The sequence below is a fragment of the Nannospalax galili genome, unplaced genomic scaffold (genome assembly GCF_000622305.1).
Source record: "Nannospalax galili isolate Female #2095 unplaced genomic scaffold, S.galili_v1.0 scaffold1773, whole genome shotgun sequence".
NCBI lineage: Eukaryota > Metazoa > Chordata > Mammalia > Rodentia > Spalacidae > Nannospalax > Nannospalax galili.
In genome coordinates, this window is record NW_008333030.1 from 41,642 (window position 1) to 63,438 (window position 21,797).

The window sequence follows — 21,797 nt, forward strand, 5'->3', positions numbered from 1 at the left end:
TGTCTCAAAAAAAAACACAAAATTCAAAAACACAAACAACAACTCTAAATAAAAAGTATCGTGTGCTCAGACTTTTTTTTTCTTTTTTACAGTGGAATCAAAACTTTAGTGAAACCTTTACCTACCTGTCAAGACTCTTCAATGATCTGGCTGGCCAAAAATAATGTTAAGCAAATGAAATCTAAGATCAGACGCTTTGTATTTCATTTCATAGCATAACACTTCTGATTTCTTCAACTGAATAGTTTTGCTTACTGATATCCAAGTACCATGGGTATTACACAAACCAAATTATAACATTCTCATTATTTGAGTTTGGAAAAGCCTGATAATGATGGAAAGTTCAAAGTTCACCACCTTTAAGGCACATGAGGCTACAGAAAGAAGTCATGAACAAAACATAGGCTAAGAGAACCCTAAACAAGTAAGACTTCTATAGCGTTTATGTAGTAACATTTTTGGCTTAAATATGAAGACATAAATTTTACACTTTTTAAAGCTCATCAGAATTTAGATACCTTTACACAATAGCTTCTTACATATTTTCCCTTTATGAGGAAAAGCTAAATAAAGTGAAATGTCTGCCCACACTATAAAGGATTATTATTTTATAAGTCTGTTTCTGAGATTAATTCCGTAATATCCAACTTATTTAAAGAATAGAGGAACCAAACTAAACTACTATCTAACAAAAAATGAGACAATTTATGGGGAAAAGTGTCATTTTACTCTAAGTTCTTGTTGGAATAGAATGAACTAACCCTTTATAACCTACTACACATTATAGTATGCTGCCTTCCTTTAATCATTTGCCAAACTGTAGAAAAATACATGCCATTTTGTCTAATTCAAAGTTCACACTTTTAAAAGCTGTGATAAGTTCTGACACACTCTTATAAAATCTGTAATAAAAGGTCTCTGGATAAATCTATGGGGACCTTTTCATGCTCTTGGTTAATAGTTTCTTTCTGAAGAGGAAACTTATTCATTCCAGTGTCAATTCTGTGCAGATGAGAGCCAACACTAAAACAAATAATGCTCACCTTTCCATTTATCTATTCATACACATTTATCATCTATTTTGATCAAATTTATTCCCCTTTACCCTCTTTTGTCCCCTTTGACCCCTTCGACTAATGCTCTTCCTCTTCCCAATTTCATGTTTTGCTCTTTCAAATCTAGATTCCACATGTCAAAGAAACCATGCAATGTTTGTCTTTCTGAGTCTGGCTTGTTTTGCTTAGCATGATGATCTCTATATAGCTAAATATAACTGCTGGGCATATATGTCACATTTTCTTTATTCATCTGCTGATGGACATCCATTTATTGTCTATTGTGAATAGTGGTATAATAAGTATGTTAAGTACAGATATTCTTCATTTTTTTTTAGGTATATACCCAGGAATGGTAAATTTGGATCATATGGTAGTTCTAGTTTTAGTTTTTTGAAGAACTTCTATCCTGATTTCCACAGTGGCTATTCCAGTTCATATTAGCATCAGCAGTATACATAGGGATCCCTGCCCATTCTTTCAACTGGTTTGTTTTTGTTTTCTTGATGATCGTCATTCTGACTGGAATAAGATGGAATCTCAACAGTTTTGACTTTAATTCCCAGATTTCTTTTAATTAACTGATTATGTAGGTTTTACATTTAAAAAGAAAAAATGACCAGAATTTGTTTTAAATATAACTCATAGAGATGCCAGATTTAATAAGTTATTACTTATTTTGTGCAACTAATAATTACAACTTGAAGTATCTATATGAAACTTTAAAACAGATTTTTAAAAAGTACAGCACATAAGCAATTGTCTTTTTTGCATGAGTTTCTGTTTTGGAAGCATAGAGAAAGACTTTAATTTCTCTCTTAGATCATAAACAAGTTCAGGTAGATTAAAGTTTTTCTTTTAAATGAAAGAAGTATCTTCACTCTCCTTCAAAGTGACTTTCCCTGCTAGCTCTAATATATACTATTATAGTGACTCTGAACTTGCACAAAATTTCATGACACATTTCTATAAATACTCAAACCTTTACAGACGTGAACAATCTGCCTGTTATACTTTGGTAAACTTGTTCAATAACGATTGAAGTTAAATCTAAGGTAATGCGAGTACATGACTGCTGGGGGCAGGGTAGAGGTTTTAAGTCATATCATGGCCTGGTTTAGGGTTTTCTTTTACTAGTCATGAACAAATAGTTACTAAGTGTAGGACAGACAAATGCTGCTCTATATCTCAATGTGGCCTATTTTCCTTGAAAAATAGGAAAAGAAAGCAGATACTTCCTCTGTGGGATTTTGCTTTTGCTAAAGAAAAGCAGAGAATTCAAATGTACTTGTGTCTATCTTTTCTCTATTTCTGTACTTGAAAAGGAAAACACAAAGGATGACCCTCTGCACCTTCCACCAAGTATTCTCGAGTCTAGCCCCAAGATCTCTTTAAGCCCTATAAGCTAGGCAGGAGTACCAAAGAGGAGGTAGGAGGAAAGTCAGAGAGACTACTTTAATGGATGGCACACGCAAACTCATGCTTTTATTTTGGTAGAATTTTACATTCTGATTTTTGTAGCCTTCAAAAAGTTATAATCAGACCACAGATCTCAGCAAAGCGGCAGTATACAAATTTTTACCCTTGGTTACAATTCTTTAACCTTCAAAGAAACAAAATAAAACATTTTTAATGCAAACAAAATTTTAATTATTTGTTTCTTTGAGACAGGGTATCATTATGTAGTCCAGGCTGGTCTTGAACTCAGTCTCCTGAGTGCTAGTTAGCATTACCAATATATGCCAACAAACCCAGATTAAATCTTTATTTTCAATTTAGCAAAGTTTAAGCCTTTATATCAACTGGGAATTAAGAATTTAAGTTGCTAATCTTTTTGATGAAGTAATTCTAACAAAAGTTGAAATCCTATTAACTGCTGAACTCTACAGAGTTTATAAAATATTGCTCATAACTTTCTACATAATCAGATTACCTTCTTCTAAGTGTTTTCTACAATAAAATGAAAATTATGAATGTCAGAAAGCAACTTGATTGTCAGCAGTATCAGTTTCTGTCTTCTGTAACCCATGTGAATGCTCAAACATGTAGCAGAAGAAAAGGAATCTCACTATTCCAAATTCATGATAATGAATTCTATATGAACATTAAAGAAACTCCAGGATTTCACATTTAAAATTAGAGTCCTATTAGGAACCAAGAAACTAAAGTGCCTTCTATGCCTCAATGCTTTGTATCTTTGTATACTTAAAGTAGTTCCTAGAAAAGTTTGGAACTCTAAAGGGTTTTATCAGTTAACTTTTAATACTAACATGTTCACATGCCTGAAACTATTATACCAAATATTTTAAAATTAGAGCTGTGCTGGATAAAAATTTCCTGCAAAAAAAAAAAACCTTGAGAGAAACAGATAAGTTTTTTGGTTTTGAGATAATTTTGCAGCCTAAAATTTCATAAAGCAATGGGAAAGTACTATTGGTAAGCTTTTCCTAATTGTATTCTTCATCAATATTAATCAACACAGCATTAAGTCTAAAATTTCACTACTGTAGCATTATTTCCTCAGTAGTCAATTACATAACTGATTCTCACTTGACAAAAGGAAAATACTAAAAGCACATCTAATTGGGAAAAAATTAGGGTCTGTTATTTATTACCTTTGCATTAATAATGAATGAAAACAGAACCACACTTAATGAAGGCACTATTGTAAACAGCTATGCATACCATGTGTGCACCCTAACCTCAAAGATTTGCCCCAAGGAACTGAGAATTATGCTATGACCCTCTGGAAAAAGTAAACTAAGAAATCTTATCATTAAGAAAGGAACTGAATTGTGAACTCTCACATACGCTGACACAACAAACTACTTATCATTAGCACTTTGAAATAAAAGTCTAGTTTTTCAAAAGTCCATTTAACCATCAAAAAGTCTAAATAGTTACATTTACTTAAACCAATGGTTCTTAAATCAGAATGTGCATGAGAAAAACCTGACATTGGTTAAAACACAGTGCTGCACCCCCACCTGCCAGTAGTTTCTGATTCACAGGGTCTGGAATGGGACCCAATAGAATTCATTCCTAAGATCTTTTCGGATGATGCTGAAGCTGCAGGTCCTGGGAACACCCTCTGAGAACCACTGGCCTAAATTTTTAATGGTACATCATCAGCACAACCCTAACCAAAATTTTGGTCAAGATGCATGTAAACCAATAAGGACAGAATAATGCTTAGAATGAATGCTGATAAATTCACTCTTATTACATCAAAACATCGACATCTGCTTCATGGTCTTCCTCAGTCACTTTCAAGGACAGTACTTCTTCATTAAGGAAGAGCCCACTGAGCCTCTCCTTCCGGGCCTGCCTCTGCTCCTTCAGCTGCCTCTTGCGGAAAGCCTTCTGCTGTAACTTCCGTTGCTTGGATCGCTTCTGTAAAGTGAAAAGTTTTAGATCAGTAAAGTTTAGTTCTGCACATATCCAGCCCAGGGGTTTGTGCCTCAAATTCTCTGTTTTCTGAATTTTAAGAGCTATTACATTTCTCCGTAGTATGATTCTTAAACAAATAAGCCTTTGGCTTAGACCTAAAAATGGTAATTTTAATATTCTATCTTTGTGGCATTTGAGTAGTGACTCTTTTCATTAGGAAGGACTGATACTTGATCATTTGGGCTAGCTATGGATAAAAAAGACAGTTTGAAGAATTTCTTTAAAAGTCAAATTAGGGTACACTGGTATCAATGCATAGCCCCCCCAAAAAATTACTAGAGTACAGTATTGAATTAAAAATGTAGAGAATATTGCCCAAATCCCTAAAACTTATGCTTTCAAGGTACCATTTATCCCTAAGTACTAAAAATTTTCCAATGGCTGAGAAAAAATCGTGTATTCCTCATATTAGGAAATGCTATCTTAAAAGCCTATTAGGTTTGCAATGGGTACTGTAGTCCTCTCATCACTAGTAAACGGATGCCCAAATGGAATGACCACATCTTTAGTGAGATCCCTTAGTAAACACCAAAGATGGCTATGCTTCTGCTACTTTGATAAGAACCAGGGAAGGAACCATTTTGTATCTTCAGAACACCACTGGGTTTCCAAACAGTTAGAGAGTCTCTCTTTATCTTTAAATTGGCTCAACTCTGTGCTACTGCAAGGAACTGTACATACTCCTACGCTAAGCCACATAATCAATCCATATAAATTCTACCTTCTTTTAAAAGTTCCCAACAATAAGTTTCAACTGTGAAAAGAATAGATGGAAATTACAGAAAGCATTATTATATTTTAATTAGTTAAGAAGCAACAGTTAAGATTAAAACATTAAGAAACCATTTAATACACACATACACAAACACATCAAAGACATACACAACAGTTGTAGGAGCTAATAGACAGCAACATCAGCAACATAGTGAGATTCGCTCAGTAGTGAGTTGCAGTCAATATTGCAATCTTGAGAATTAGTTATTATTTTCATCAATATTTCTTACTTAAAACAAACACAAATAGCAGAAAAGATTGAATGTGACATGGTTGCAGGTCAAATGTACTTGAAAGCACTCAGCCTAGAATGCTTTGTTCAACAGCAGAGCATTCTGCTTGTTCAATCAAAACAAAACCCACAGGTATCTAGACAGTGGGACAATTTTCACTTTTCAAGAGATTTAAATGAAGAAGTACTAATGTTAATATCGAAAGGTAAAGTTTTGTATTGATTAGACATTTTACTTTTGAATCCCGAATCCGCTCTGCTGCACTTGCAGACAGGTTGCTGTCACTGTGTGCTCGACTCATGTTGGCACTGGAGTTTGAAGCAGAGTTTCCAACACTGGACCCACTGCTGCTTGCAGAACTGACCATGCTGGCACTGCTGCTGCTGGCGCTGGCACTGGCACCGCTCACTCCACTGGTGCTTGCACAACTAAAGTTGCTTCTTTTCCAGGCCTCTCTTGCAGGCCGCTGGCGGGGGCTATGCTCCTTGATATAGTTTCTGACCTTGGGACACATGGACAAGCACTGGTAAGTATTGTACCTAGATGTTCCACCTTCAAGACAGCCAAGAAAAAAAAAAGTGCATTGAATCTGAAAGATTGTCAAAAGTGCTTCATATAAAAAACACAGAGAAAAAGGTCACAAGAAATACTAAATTTAGAAATGAATACCAAGTCAGGTGTGTAGTTTTAGCACTTCTGGAAGGTTGAGGCAGGAGGGTTGCAGTGACTTTCAGCTCAGTCTGAGCTACTGAGTGCATTCCAGTCCAGTCTTGGCTACAGAGTGAAACACCTCAAAAATATTGAGGCAGAGAAAGGAGAGTGGGAAGAAGGAAAGAAAGGAAAGAAAGAAGAGGGTAGGGAGGAAAAGAGGGAAGACCAAAACATTGGCAGTGTTCAAAACTAGCAAGCATATGGATCAACCCTTTAGAAACATATAATCAGTAAACGGAATGATACTGGCCTTTAGAACTTTAAGAAAAGAACACCAAAATAAAAACAAAATTAAACAGATGTGATAAGACATTTTAAAGGTTTCAACTGAAGATGAGTTACTGATTCTACCTCTGATTAGTTTGTATTTTCCCTTAAATTTTAGTGAGGGGCCAATGGTATCTGACTTTCAATAGTGTTATATCAATTTATAATACTAAAGAAACTAGCTGAATTATGGAAAATTATTCTGTTTTGAGAAATGGGAGAATTTTTTCATAAATACTAAATATAAATCAAAATTACTATAAAATACAAAGCTTATTTATTGAGCCATGTATCAGTAAAAGGAGCAACAAAAATGTATTGAGAAGATAATAGAAATGCATATTTCAAAATAATTGAGGGAAAATTATTAGATTTCACTCTACACAGATTCAATTACTCCACATAAACACGATTCAAATCCCTTATCTGAGATTCCTACTCAAGCATAGATTTTTTTCATAGACTACTCTAATTTTTTTTGTTGATTTCATCTTTTTTTTTGAGACAGGGTCTCATGTATCCTAGGCTGGCTTTGAACTTATGATCCTCCTAGCTCTACATTCCGAGTGCTGGGATTACAGTTATGTGCTACTACTCCAGGTTTTAATTAGTACTTTCAGTCTCTCAATTCATCTGTTTTGAGTCAGCAAAATTACATACTTTAGCTATCCTTTAAGCAGTAAGCTTCAAAGCCTACATAACTGAACAGCATGTTCTAGATCCTCATTGCCTAGAAAGTATTGCTAGGTGAGACGTATATAAAACTTCTTAAAATCATGTGCTCTCAAATATTATCATTTTTATTCTTTTTCTTTGCAACACTAGGGATTGAACTCAGAGCCTGTGCATGCTCCATATGCTCTAGCACTGAGTTACACTCCCAACCTCAACGTCATGTTACATTTCACAGCAGTGACTTTGATCTTAATTCTATATGAATGAACATATAATTATGTAAGTCTAAGTCTACATTTTATAAGACGGTAACATCTTCAGTAGATGAACAATCTGTATTTACTTTACATACCTGTTTCAGTTTTTCATCAGTCAGACAGTTAAGTTCAATAATGAACTCACTGTCTGTAGGGGAGATCTGAGCAGAAGGATCAATGATTTTAATAATGTCAAGTTGCTCCCGAAGGCCCATCTCAGTACTCACTTTACGACTCAAATACTCAATATATTCCACCTATATAATAAGAAATTACAACAAACAATATTAATGCTAGGACCTGACCACCTTTAGCATGTCAATTATAACATGCTTTAGACATTAGAAACACTATTATATCCATAGGCTCCAATGAGGAACCCAGTTTCTCTGAAGAACTAATAAACCCTGACTGAATAAGAAAGCTGACTGTTCCTTAGGATCACTGATAATCATCATTATATTTTTTCCTGAAAAGCAGTTATAACTCAAATTCAGACTTATTAAGCAAGTCATATTACTCAGTGGCTGTAAAGAGGTAATAAAAATGAGTTTTGCATCTTCTGTACACATGCTTTTCATTAAGAATGTCAACATATTTACCTGCTCATCATTCGTCATTGCACTCCAAGGAAGTTCATCTAGATTCCGGTGCTTGTTTTTCTTTTTAGGAAGCAGGCAAGGTGAACTTGGAATACTAGGTATGATGTCAGAAAGCACATCACTCCCACTGGCAATGTCACTGCCTGGTAACTTTATAAAAATAAGAAGTACAGGGGATAAGGAAAGTAAACATTTTAAAGTGCATTTTAAATATAGTAACACATTTTATACATTGATTTAAAAGTTATGTTAGCCAGGCATGGTTACACATGCATATAACCCCTACCGTCAGGAAACAGAGGAGGACCAGAGGTTCAAGGCCAGCCAGAGCTACACAGCCAGCCTCAAGTCATGCTGGGGTATACAAGACCATGTCTCAAAACTAAACTAAAATAAGATTTACCTTAATATAAGATTAATGGTAATTATAGAATCAGGGGACCTGGAGGTGACATTAGCATTAACTCACAACTATTTTATTTAAAAAAGCAGCAACGTCAACATATTTTCTTTGTATATATCTACTTAAAAAGATATTTTTTCCAAAAGCATAAATCATAATCAAGAATTACTAAAAACGCTGGATTTAGTGGAGCATGTCTTTAATCCCAACACTCGAGAAGCAGAGGCAGGTGGATCTCCATGAATTTGAGGCTAGCCTGGTCTACACAGCCAATTCTAGGCCCTCCAGTGCTACATAGTGAAATGCTGTCTCAACAAAACAAAACAAAAAAAGAATTATTAAAATGTTAATCTAAGTCTCAATAATCACTAAGGTTTTTAATTTATAATGACAATGTTACTAGGGCCCACAAACATAAAGCATAAGAAGTACTGTTCTCAGGAGACCTGATTGATCTGCACTAATTGGCTTTATTCAAGATGCTATGCTAGATATCCTGCCAACACAAAGACAAATAATTCCATGAATTATTTCCTCAAGTCTATATTAACAACCTAAAAACAAAGTAATTTAAAATTTGGTATTGATATTAAAGCAAAGAACTTTAAAGAGCAGAAGTATTATGGAAAAAAATGAGAAAATAGAAGATAACACGTAGGCAAAGGACAAAGAAAAAGCACACAGGAAAATCAAAACAAATCATTTAAAGTGAGGCAAATATAAAAAATATATTTTTTATTAAAAAACAGTGGAGAGGCTGGAAAAATGTCTCAGTGGTAAGAGCATTGGCTGCTCTTGCAAGTAACCTGGGTTCAGTTCCCAGCACCCACATGGTGGCTAACAACCATCTATAACTCCAGTTCCAGGGGAGCCAACACCCTCTTCTGAACTCCACAGTCATTGCATGCATGGGTGCACTTATATGCATGCAAACAAAACACTCATACACATAATACATAAATAAAAAATAATAAATAAATGAAAAAATTTAAAAAAAAACAGTGGAGCCAGGCATGGTGATATATACTTTTACTCCCAGCACTTGGAAGGAAGAGGCAGGAAGATCTCTGTGAATATGAGGCCAGCCTAGTCTACATAGTGAGTTGTAGGGCAGCCAGTGCTACATGGGGAGACACTGTCTCTATAAACAAAACAAAATACCCCCCCGAGTGGAATAAACAGCTTTATTAATGCATACCTGATAAACAAAACCACATCTGTTCAATGTATAATTTAATGTTAAATAGAAACATATACCTGTGAAACCATTATCTGACACAATCAAGGTGATAGGCATACAAATCTCCAAAAATTAGAGGGAATTTAACTTCAATTAATGTTTTTAAGATATTCATCACACATAACAACTTTGACAGAAGAATGCTTTATCATATTTACAAGGCATAAAATAACTTTATTGTTTTCTTGTTCTTGTTGTTGATATTCTATAAAGTTTCCAACCATATCGGAACTCTGGATGATTTCTAGGCCTTGGAAATTTCCAGAAGAGCAAAGATTTAGTCATGAAAACTACTGCTATCATATGTATTTGAAATCCTACTATATACCCAACACTACAGTATGTATAGAGGATGTCCTAGTTTGTTTCTTCATTGCTGTGACAAAACACCCTGACCATTACCAACTTGGGGAGGAAAGGGTTTATTTATCTTACATCTTCCAGGTCACAGTTCATCAGGGAGCCCAAGGTAGGAACTCAGGGCAGGAACATGGAAGCAGGAGCTGGAGCACAGGCCATGGAGGAACACTGCTTACTGGCTTGCTCCCCTGGCCCCTGCTCAGCCTGCTTTCTTATGCAACACAGGCCCACCTGCCCAGGGGTGGCACCACCCACAGTGGGCTGGGCCCTCCCACATCACTCATCAAGAAGATGCCCCATAGATATGGCCACAGGCCAGTCCAACAGAGGCAATTCCCCAATTGAGGTTTCCTCAACCCAGGTGTGTCAAGTTGACACTAAAGCTATTCAACACAGAGGATTTAAGAGTTTAAATCATGGTCTTGAGCAGTACATTGAGCTCCATAGAGACAGCGCCAGGGCAAGTGAGAGCCAGATGGGCACTGGGCAACTCTGTGCCTCGCTGAGGAAAACTACTAAACATGGGCAAAGGAGATCCTAAGAGGCCAAGAGGCAAAATATCATATGCATTCTTTGCACAAACTTGCCGGGAGGAGCACAAGAAGAAGCACCCTGATGCTTCCATCAACTTCTCAGAGTTTTCCAAGAAGTGCTCAGAGAGGTGGAAGACCATGTCTGCTAAAGAAAAAGGAAAGTTTGGAAGACACAGAAAAGGCTGACAAGGCTCATTATGAGAGAGAAGTGAAAATCTATATCCCTCCCAAAGGGGAAAGAAAAAAGAAGTTCAAAGATCCCAACGCACCCAAGAGGCCTCCTTCGGCTTTCTTGTTCTGTTCTGAGTATCACCCCCAAGTCAAAGGAGAGCATTCCAGCTTATCTATTGGTGATGTTGCAAAGAAACTGGGAGAGATGTGGAACACTGCTGCAGATGACAAGCAGCATTACATGAAGGCCACCAAGCTGAAGGAGAAATACAAAAAGGATATTGCTGCCTACAGAGCTAAAGGAAAACCTGATACTGCAAAAAAGGGGGTTATCAAGGCTGAAAAGAGCAAGAAAAGAAGATGAAGATGATGATTCAGTTTGTTCTAGCACAGTTTTTTTTTCTTGTCTATAAAGCATTTAACCCCCCTATACATAACTCATTCCTTTTAAAGAAAAAAAATTGAAATATAAGGCTGTGTAAGATTTGTTTTTAAACTGTAGTGTCTTTTTTTGTGTAGTTAACACATTACCAAATGTGTCTTTAGATAGTCCTGTCCTGGTGGTATTTTCAGTAGCCACTAACCTTGCCTGGTACAGTATGGGGGTTGTAAATTGGCATGGAAATTTAAAGTAGGTTCTTGTTGCACAGCACAAATTAGTTATATATGGGGGTGGTAGTTTTTTTCATCTTCAGTTGTCTTTGATGTAGCTTATACAAAAATAATTGTTCTGTTAACTGAATTACTCTGTAATTGCAAAAAAAAGTTTCGGCTGTTTTGTTGACATACTGAATGCTTCTAAGTATATACAATTTTTTAAAATTAAAAACAATCATGGTTGATGGCTAGAGAGATGGCTCAGTGATTAAGAACACTGGTGGTTATTGCAGAAGACCCAGGTTCGAATCCCAGCACCCACATGGCAGCTAACAACTGTCTGTAACTCCAATTCCAGGGGATCTGACAGCCTCTCTGTCCTCTGCGGGCATTGCACGACAGGGGTGCACTTACCTACATGCAGGCAATACACATACAATAAAATGAAATAAATAAAACAAAATATAAAATAAAAATCATGGTCTTGTCACACAAACTTTATAGACTACTTAAGAAGGTAACACAATACCATATACATACAACTGCACACTATGTAGCACATGTGAGTTCTGGATCAATGGAAATATTTAGCAATGAGTTGAAGCTTCAAGATTAAAGAATGAAAATTTTACAAGGGGTTACATGTAGCCACTGGGGTATCAATCACATAGAAGAAATGAATGAAGCCTCAAAAATGGGATCAATCATTATGCAAGATGACCATGACTTTTAGAATGAAACTACAGTAGAGACTATTTTTTATATATCCTGATAAGTAGCTACTACTCTTAAGAACACATTTTCACTGATAATCACTGATGACTCCAAATGTATAAGAATCCAGTAATCAGAATGACTTCTTTTAAATTTCCATAAACTAACACTGCTTAAATTGTTCACCCTGAGGGTTAATGTTATCAAGTCACTGTCATAAAAGGATGGTTACTAAATGAGCACATGAAGATCATCTCTTTTCTAGCTTTCATAGGCAAAAAAGAAATTGTTCTGTTATTGTTCCACTAAGTTCAAGACTTTAATACACATTACTACATCAGAGATATTCCTGGAGTCTCTAAAACAAAATGAGAACACCCTCAGATAAAAGGCCTCCTCTAATTCAATCTCCTTTGACAACTGAGGTAGAAAAAAACAAGTCTCAGAATACCTAGACTTTCAGGCTGAAGAGAGAGTTCTGCCACTTGCCTTGCAAGCATGTAGACTTGAGTTTCATCCTCATAACCCATGTAAGAAATCCCAGCAATGGTGAAGTACAAACAGGCAGATGTCTAGGGCTAACTGGCTAGTGGGTCTAGCCTAATTGATGAGCATCAGGTCAATGAAACCCTGTCTCAAAGAATGTGGATGGCATTCCTAAGGATGATACACAAGGTTGCCCTCTGAATGCCATATGCATGCTCACACATGCATATATGCACCACCCATCACACAAGCACGAACACACACACATTTAAAAAATACTTATACTTTCAAAATTAAAGAAAAAATTTCTTCTTCATCTTTGGAGACCACCTGATTCTGGTCAGACTATATGCTGAACTCTTATATTTGCATCTTTGGTTTTGTTTATGAGTCTGTTGTGGGAGATGAGGAGGTATAAAAAAGGTAACAAATACTAGTTTGGCCATTTTTTTCCAAAGAGAAGTAAAAACATCATAGAGTACAAATCCTAGTTTCACTGCGTGTTAGGAGGCAAGGGCTTCTGTAATTTATTTACTGACTGACAGATCTATGAGCTCTTGAGATCTCATACTACAGCTGAGGCCATGTGGAGTTCAATGTGAGGAGGCCCAGGCTGCCTTCTTCTCCCTGCCTCAGCTTCCCAAGTGCTACAATTACAGGGAAGGGCCACCACCCCTAGTGAGCTTGTATAATTTAGTTCACTTATTTTGAGTCAGAGTCTTCAGTAAAAAAATAAATAAATAAAATGCTGATGCTATCAATTTCAAGGGGCTCTTGGAGGTTTACATAGGTAACATTTTTGGCACATAAGTGACAGTAAGATGTATTTTCTTTTTCTAGCCTCTGCCACAGTTTTGACCCTTAAAATGGTAGAAGAAGCCCTCAGAGAAATGTCGTATATTGCTAAAGAAGTTGGATTATGTTTCACAAGTTAGTATTTAATGACAATAGGGGAAAAGACAAACACATTTAGGGAGAAAGAAAAATAACTTAGTAAAATCACAGATGGAAAAAACACAGGGTGAGTTGGAAAACAATAAAACAGAAAATCAGTGCTAGGGATTTGCTTATTAAACAGAACTAGAAGCAGCTATATGACATGCAAAATTAGACCAATAACATTTTCTAAGTAACAATAACTTGATGAAATAAAACTCTTGGCGTGAGCTAGCCTGGACTATGATGAACAAAAATAGGAAAAAAAAACGGAAATGGGCATGAAACTTTTGAAGAAAAGAAAAAAAAATTGCAAACGGTTTCACAACATTGATTGCTGTTTACTGACTGCTGGTGCAATGTGACCTGCTGCCTCGAGCTCCTGCTTCCAGGACTTCCTCAACATGATGGACTGTACTCTCCAACTGTGAGTCAAATTAAACCCTTCTTTAAGAAAAAAGCTGCTTTCTAACTAGTTAATGAGGAGTCCAATATCAAGACCTAAGGAAAATATTTCATCATCATATAACCCACCCAGGGTAATATACTTAAAGTCTTCAAGAGTTACAATTCTTCTAGTGTAACACCCTCATTTTACAAATAAGGGGAAAATGCCAGGCGTGGTGGTTCACAACTTTAATGCCAGCACTCAGGAGGCAGAGGCAGGCAGATCTCTGTGAGTTTGAGGTCATAGTAAGTTCTGGGCCAGCTGGGGCTACAGGGAGCCCCTGTATCAAAAAAAGTAAGGGGAAATATGGAGTCCAAGAAGACTCAAACAACTCGTGAAGGGATCCAAAGTAAGACACATGTTTAGTGTTTTCAAATATGGGAGGCAATCTGTGCTTGGATGTAGTTTGGAATAAGGGAAGAATGCAGTCTAGAATATGGACGGCAGTTATAATGGGAGAGAGAAAGGACAAATGTCAAAATAGGCAATAGTAAATTTACACTACGGTATATGTCACAAAGCCACATGTATTTTTTTCCTCATGGAAGTACTATACTTGGAAGTAACATCAACGACCAAGGACTCAGCAACAGATAACAGGTTAGTATAAAATACTAAGGTCACTCACTAAAGTAGAAATGTCAAGTAGTCAACTGGACATATGAGACCAGAGAACAGCACAATTAATTGCATGGTCTCTTGTGTATTTATTAAGCCAGAAATTTTCCACTTCACAACTGATAATATATTTCAGGATAAAAATGCTTAATGAGACCTAGCCTATATTTTCATAGACTATATTCAGTATATTTGTAATATAATTAGTAGTTATGACACATGAAGCGAATTAAATCAAACCTCTGCCATATTTTCTACAAGATGCAGCAGAATTTTATGAGTAATCTCATTTCTATAACAGCCGATGTGTAATTTCAGATTGCACCTCGAGGTTTTAAGTGTGACAACAGAGTTATGTACTCTACATATTTTTAAGGTTTCTCACTCAACAATAGAAATAATTTCTCAACCTCTGTGAGAATTTAGTCAAATATAACTTTAATAATTAAAGGACTGCAAGCAAATAAAATTATCTGTGAAGAAAAATGATTTAATGCTACTTTAAATACTAAGATGCTACTGCATTCTAAGGTCAAAATCTTGCCTTTTTGAGTACTTAATATTCCTTTTCCCAGAGACTTCATGAATGATTTATATTAACTTTAGTTGTACCAAAATCATCTGTTAAAAATTTAAACAGATACAGTTTTTAACCCCAACAGAATTAATATAAATTTTAAAACTATAATAAATGTTTTTTACCCCATTAGTCCTAAAATAGAATTTGCAATTATCATCTTGGATAATCTGCCTATTATTATTTTGAGATCTCACAAAGATAAGACAGCATTTTAAAACTTTCAGTATAATTAAGTGGTAAATATCCATGGTAAGAGTGCCCATACTCCAACATCAGAAGTAGAAAATCCCATTCTTAAAGCAAGTTTGATTTCTGTTCCAATGTTGAAATCACTCATGTGTAATGCCATTAACAGTGAATGGTTGAGGACGGTTTTCTACTGTAATCTGTCATGATATGCGTAGAGCAGTCAGCAATTAAAAATTTAAAAGCCTGCCACCCTGTAACATTATAAGAACTGTAAATAAATCACAAAAAATTAGCAGAAAAAATTTTTTTCCTTATCATCAGGCTCTGTGGGTTCTCTGTTAATAATCCTTCCGTGGCCTTGTGTCACAGGCCTGTAATTCTAGCTATGTAGGAAGTTAAGGCAGGAGGACTGCATGTTCAATGACTGAGACAGCAAAAGAGTAAATTTGAAGCTAGTCTGGGCAGCTTAGTGATACTCTCTCAAAAGAAAAAAAGCTGGGGATGTAACTCAGTGCTGAAATACTTGTCTAGAGCTTGCCTAGGATATCAGAGTCCCTGAATTCACCCTAGTACTGCAAAAAATAAAGAATTCTTGTGGTCTGATTTTAAATACGATATGTGCACTAAAAATTTAGACAATAAAGCAGAGGTGTACTTCCACAAAAAGTTTCATGTATTTCAAGTATTATCTATGAAGGAAAAAGTGTGAAACAGATGCAAATAAGCCAAATGCTTTCATAAGTGTGGCACATGTACTAGCATGGATATTATGCAATCATATAAAATTATATAAAAGTTACATATCATGAAAGGTTTTATATGTTAAATGAGAAAATACTATTACTTGTTATTCAAAAGAGGAATGCTTCCTAACTCTTTCTATGAGGTCCACCCATACTCCTCTGCTACCAAGCCAAACAGAGTATGATGGTGAATTGTAGTTTTCAACTTGACTGGGTCTAGAATCAACTAAAAGGAAAACCACTCGACACAACTGTGAGGGATTTTCTTCACCAGATTATCTGAAGAGGGAAGACCAACCATCAATGTAAGTGGCATCTTCCAGTGACAGCCCAGAAAAAAAATAAAAGATGAAAGAAAGAAAATAACAGTTTCAGGCTTCCAACACGGACTGAAAATCAGTGGCCTCCAGAAATCTTCCAGGCCTTTGGTGCCAGAATGGAACTGCTGAGACACCTAACCTCATGGACTGAACTACTATGTGTTCTGAGCCTCTCCAGGGTGAGACAGTCAGTCATTGTTGGGCTACCCAGACCATACATGGAAGCCAGTCTAAGAATCCTCCCCCTATTTTGGTCTTTTTGAGACAGGGTCTCCCTGTAGCTCGCAGCTGGCCTGGATTCACTATGGAGACCAGGCTGGCCTCAAACTCACAGAGATCTGCCTGCCTCTGCCTTCCGCGTGCTGGGACAAAAGGCATGCACCATCACACCCAGCTACAAATCAAATCCCCTTTTAATATATACTCATTCTATTTATTCTGTTCTTCTAGAAAACCCTAATATACAGACTTAAGAAAACTACAGACTAATATCCCTTATAAATATAGGTGTAAAATTCCTTTACAAAATTTTATAAACTGTATCCACAAGAAATTAAAAGACTAAATACCATGAAACATCAGGTTTTATTTCAGAAATATAAATGTGGCTAAACAAGAAAATCAATGTAACACCATCAATTCTATTAATAGAGTGAAGAAATCAGGTATCATTTCAATAGGTAGAGAAAAATCATTTGACAAAATTCTATACATTTTCATGATAAAACCACAGAACAATCTAGAAACAGAAGAGAAATTTCTCTGTATGATAAATGGCATTTACTGAAAAATCTATACTTACCATTATATTACATATATTGAAAGTTCCCCCCCTCAACTAGGGAAAAATAAGCTCTCCCCAGTTTCACTACATTTTTCTGGGAGGGGGCACTGTATGAAAAAGAAAAAATCAAAATCAAAATGGATAGAAGACCTAGATATAAGAACTAAAGCTCTAAAAAACTAAGTAGGAAATACGTACTCTTCACGTTCCTGGATAAAGTAATGTTTTGCTTAAAATATGGCATCATAAACATAATAAAGAAAATACAACAAGGGCTAGAGAGACGGCTCAGCAATTAAGAGTGCTTACTAGTTTTTCAGAGGACCTGAGTTCAGTTCCCAGCACACGTATCAGATGAGTTAGAACTACAACTCCAGGGAATCTATTGCCCTCATCTGGCCTCCACAGGCACCTGCACACACAGCATACACTCACACAGACATATACACATACACATAAGTAAAAAATAAAAATACTTTTTTAAAAATTTAAAAGAAAGAAAACACATGAACAGGATTTCATCTAAATTAAAAACCATATGCTGCATATGGTGGTGAAAGCCTGAAATACTACCACTCAGGAGGTTGAGCCAGAAGAACCCTGAGTTGAAGGCCAGCCTGGATGATATAGCAAAATCCTGTCTAAATAAATAAATTAATAAATGAATAAATAGATTTATGTGTCAAAAGATACTATCAAGTGAACAGACACAATCAATTGACCAGTTAATCTAGAAAAGGGAAAATATTTTCTGTAAAGCATATATTTAGTAAGAGTTTAGTAGCAAGAATTACATAAAACTCTTATAATAAATAGACATTATTTTAAAAATGGGTAAAGTATTTAAATAATGTTTCAAAAAAGACTACACAAAAATGTTACAAGTATATGAAAAGATGCACAGCATTAGTCATCAGAGAAATGTACATCAAAATCTCCACATGATACCACTTAGCACTCATTTGGATGACTGAAAGCAAAAATATGAACAATATCAAGTGTAGGCAAGGATGTGGAGAAACTGAGACTCATACATTGCTGGAGGAAAGGCAAAATGGTTCAGCCCTTTGGAAAACACTTTGACAGTACCTCAAAAGTTAAACAAAGATATCAAAGGACTCAGCAATCTCACTCCTGTAGTATATCAAGGAGAATTAAAATGAAAAACATGTAAGAATATATACCTGAATGTTCACATCAGTGTAGCTCAAAATAGTCAAAAAGTATTAACCACATAAATGTCCACTGACTGATGAATGAATGAACAGAATTTGGCATTATACATACAACAAAATATTATTCAGCCACAGAAAGGAATAAATTATATGCTATGTACTTCAATGAAGAATGCTACAATATGGATGAACCTTCAAAACACTGTAAAACATATAAGCTAGACACGAAAGCCACATATAATTCTATAAGTCCATTTATAGAAAAAGAAAAACAAATCTATAAAGTAGATTGGTATTTGCCAGGTAGCAGAGGAAGAGGGGAAATGGAGCTCTGCACAAAGTATAATCCTATTTGTATATGTACATATACATAAATCTGTAAAAGCTCTTCACAGCAGTAACCAGGGTGGAATAGGAATTTGAGAATTTATACCATTCTGAGCTATTTGATAGTTTCATAAAGTTTTAAATAATATTTTACTTTTTTGAATACCACTTCACATATTTAGATGGCTTTCAAAAATAGTACTCAAATTTATCTGTTGAATAAAACATGTGCTATATGATAGGGAAGCCTCTTTATTATTTCCTCTCACAATAAGAAAATGGTTGTTACAAAAAAAAAACAAAAACAAAAAACAATGTACATTTTGGGCTGGAGCAGCTTAGAGCACTAGCTGTTCTTGCAGAGAAACTGGGTTCGGGTCCCAGAACCCAGATGGTAGCTAACAACTGTCCATAACTCCAGTTCCAGGGGACCCAATTCCCTCTTCTGACCTCTGTGGGCATTGTATGACACAGGTGTATTTACATACATGCAGACAATACACTCATACACATAAAATAAAAGTAATAAATAAAAAAATTTTTAAAGGGGGACTAGAGAAATGGCTCAGCAGTTAAGAGCACTGGCTGCTCTTGCAGAAGACATGGGTTCGATTCCCAGCACCTACATGGTGGTTAACAACCATCCGAAAGTCCAGTTCCAGGGGATCTGACGCCCTCTTCTGACATCCATGAGCACTGCACAACACAGATGTACATACCTACATGCAGGCAATATACTCATACACATAAAAAATTAATAAATATTAAAAAAGAACGCACATTTTCTAATCCATCACACTCATTATAAGAGAGCATTTTCAAGCAACTTGCCACAAGCCACTTTACATATTATATACACCAAGAGAAGAAAGAAAATAGCATGGGAGAAAAAAATGTCTATATGCAAAAGAATGAAAAATGACAAAATACAGTGTGCTTCTAATAAGAGGACTAAAACTATATGCTTATGATAATGATTTATGGTATTAGATAGCCAATATACCTCTGATATGTCTTCTAAGGACATGAATGTTCTTTATTATGAAGTAGGGGGAATAAATTTGTTTGGATTCATGCACAGAAAAGTACAGATTACTTAATAAAGGAAAACCTACAAAAGAGTATCTATAGCACCAGAAGCCTGAAAAGTATACCAGCAAAAATATAGACTGCAAGGCCAGGCATGGTGGTGCACACCTTTAATCCTAGAACTCGGGAAGCAGAGGCAGGTGGATTTCTGTGAGACTGAGGTCAGCCTGGTGTACACATTGAGATCCAGAACAGCTGTGGCTAAATGGAGACACCCCCATCTCAAAAAACAAACAAAAACAAAAAACCCCTAACCCTCCAAACCAAACCAACTTACACACACTCACACACACACACACACACACACACACACACACACACACACACACACACACAAAACGCATATTTGATCTACTTTTTAACTTTACAACATGATGCCAAAAAAAAATTACTTCACCTAGACTCTTCGATGGGGTCAATCATACAACCAAAGGAGAAGAAACTCAGGGATGTTAAACTGGGATAGCTGCATAGCTGAATATTTTATACAGGACTGTACCCCTAAAGGCACTGCTGAAGCATTTCAGATTGGATATGAGCACTGCCAGGGTTACCATGGTGCTGGGAGCCCAAGTACTTTTCAGCTATGGCATTTATTATAAGGAACTCAAATACAAATGACATGGAAGTACCACTGAAGAGGGGCCAGTATGGAAGGCACTCTGCATCCTGGTGTGCCCTGCTCCCTTCTAGGAAGAACTCAATAAAGCCTCAATTTTTTCATTCCGGATTGAGAATTAATATCCAACAAAAGGTGAATGGTACATGTAAAAATAATAATAAAAATACTTTGAGGTAGAGATCAAAATTCTGTTTTGTTTTGGGACAGGGTCTCCCTATAGCCCCAGCTGACCTGGAACTCACTATGTAGACCAGGCTGGCCTCAATCTCATAAAGATCACCTGTGTCTACTTTCCCAAGTACTGGGATTAATGGCATGTGTCACCATGCCCAGCCCAATAATTTTGAAAGAGGAATTTCCATTTTTATGTATATAGTAATGATGTTAATTAAAGGGGGAAAAACTTACCTGCCACTCAAACTCACTATCTGACCAATCCCAGTAAGTGCTAATCGAAGAGGAGACATCACTGCAAACACTTCCTTCAGGGAATAAATCAAAAGAAGTGAAGTCTTGATCATCTAACAGAGAATAGCAATCATCTTGATCTCCGACAGAAACTGAAGAAAACAGTTCCTCGCTACATTCTGAGCTGGCAACACTTGTTCCACAAGAAGTAAGGTTCCACCTTGAAAAACCAAAAGAAATCACATCAGGAATCACAGAATCCACAAAACCTGAAAACAATAACAGAACACACTTAGGATACTTGTTAGGAATAAAAAGAATGGTAGAGGGGCTGGAGAGATGGCCCAGTGGTTAAGAGCACTGGGTGCTCTTTGCAGAGGTCCTAGGTTCAGTTCCTAGGACCAACATGGCAGCTAACAACCATCTCTAACTCCAGTTCCAGGAAATTCGACACCCTCTTCTGGCCTCTGTGGGCATTATGCAACATGGATGCACTTACATGCAGGCAAAACTCATACACATAAAATAAAAATAAATAGCTTTTAAAAACATTAAAAAAAGAAAGGTATCTGAGCAAGCCAGATGGAGCCAGTCAATATACAATGTTCCTTCACACTTTCCACTTTACTTGATGCCTCCAGGTTCCTGCTTTGGCTTCTTTCAAAGATGGATGGTAACCTAAGAACCAAATAAACACTTTCCTCACCAAGTTTCTTTGTTCATGGTGTTTATCATAGCAACAGATACCAAACTTGAACAGAACATTAACACTTTGTAGTATTTGGTAAAGGAGGGATTACTTTGGGGGGAGTGGGAGTATCTTGAAATATATCAATTTGTTTATTTTGTAAAGTTCCACTAGTTTTATATCATTAAGATCATATATAATATTAAATTGCCTTACCAGTAGCATAGGGAATTAATTGTTAACTTAATGATTAGTATTTCTAATACTAACAAGCACTGGAATAATGACTTTCTAAAGAAAAGTCTATTATTATATTGTTCCCCAATCTTCATTAAATGTACT

At 36.1% G+C, this 21,797-nt stretch overlaps 1 protein-coding gene and 1 pseudogene across 1 annotated transcript in view; one reads left to right on the plus strand and one right to left on the minus strand.

Annotated features, from left to right (window-relative positions):
• Positions 1-1,339: 1,339 nt before the first annotated feature.
• Positions 1,340-21,797, minus strand: part of Fam199x (family with sequence similarity 199, X-linked) — a 30,003-nt gene continuing 9,545 nt past the window's right edge. Inside the window, exons 2-6 of the mRNA XM_008827839.3 lie at positions 20,768-20,987; positions 8,025-8,174; positions 7,518-7,679; positions 5,748-6,014; positions 1,340-4,448 (exon numbers count right to left, since the gene is read on the minus strand). Of these exons, the coding sequence (XP_008826061.1) occupies positions 4,278-4,448; positions 5,748-6,014; positions 7,518-7,679; positions 8,025-8,174; positions 20,768-20,987 (970 nt within the window). The 3' untranslated portion in view covers positions 1,340-4,277. The remainder of the gene's footprint in view (positions 4,449-5,747; positions 6,015-7,517; positions 7,680-8,024; positions 8,175-20,767; positions 20,988-21,797) is intronic.
• LOC103729759 lies at positions 10,549-11,095 on the plus strand (annotated as a pseudogene).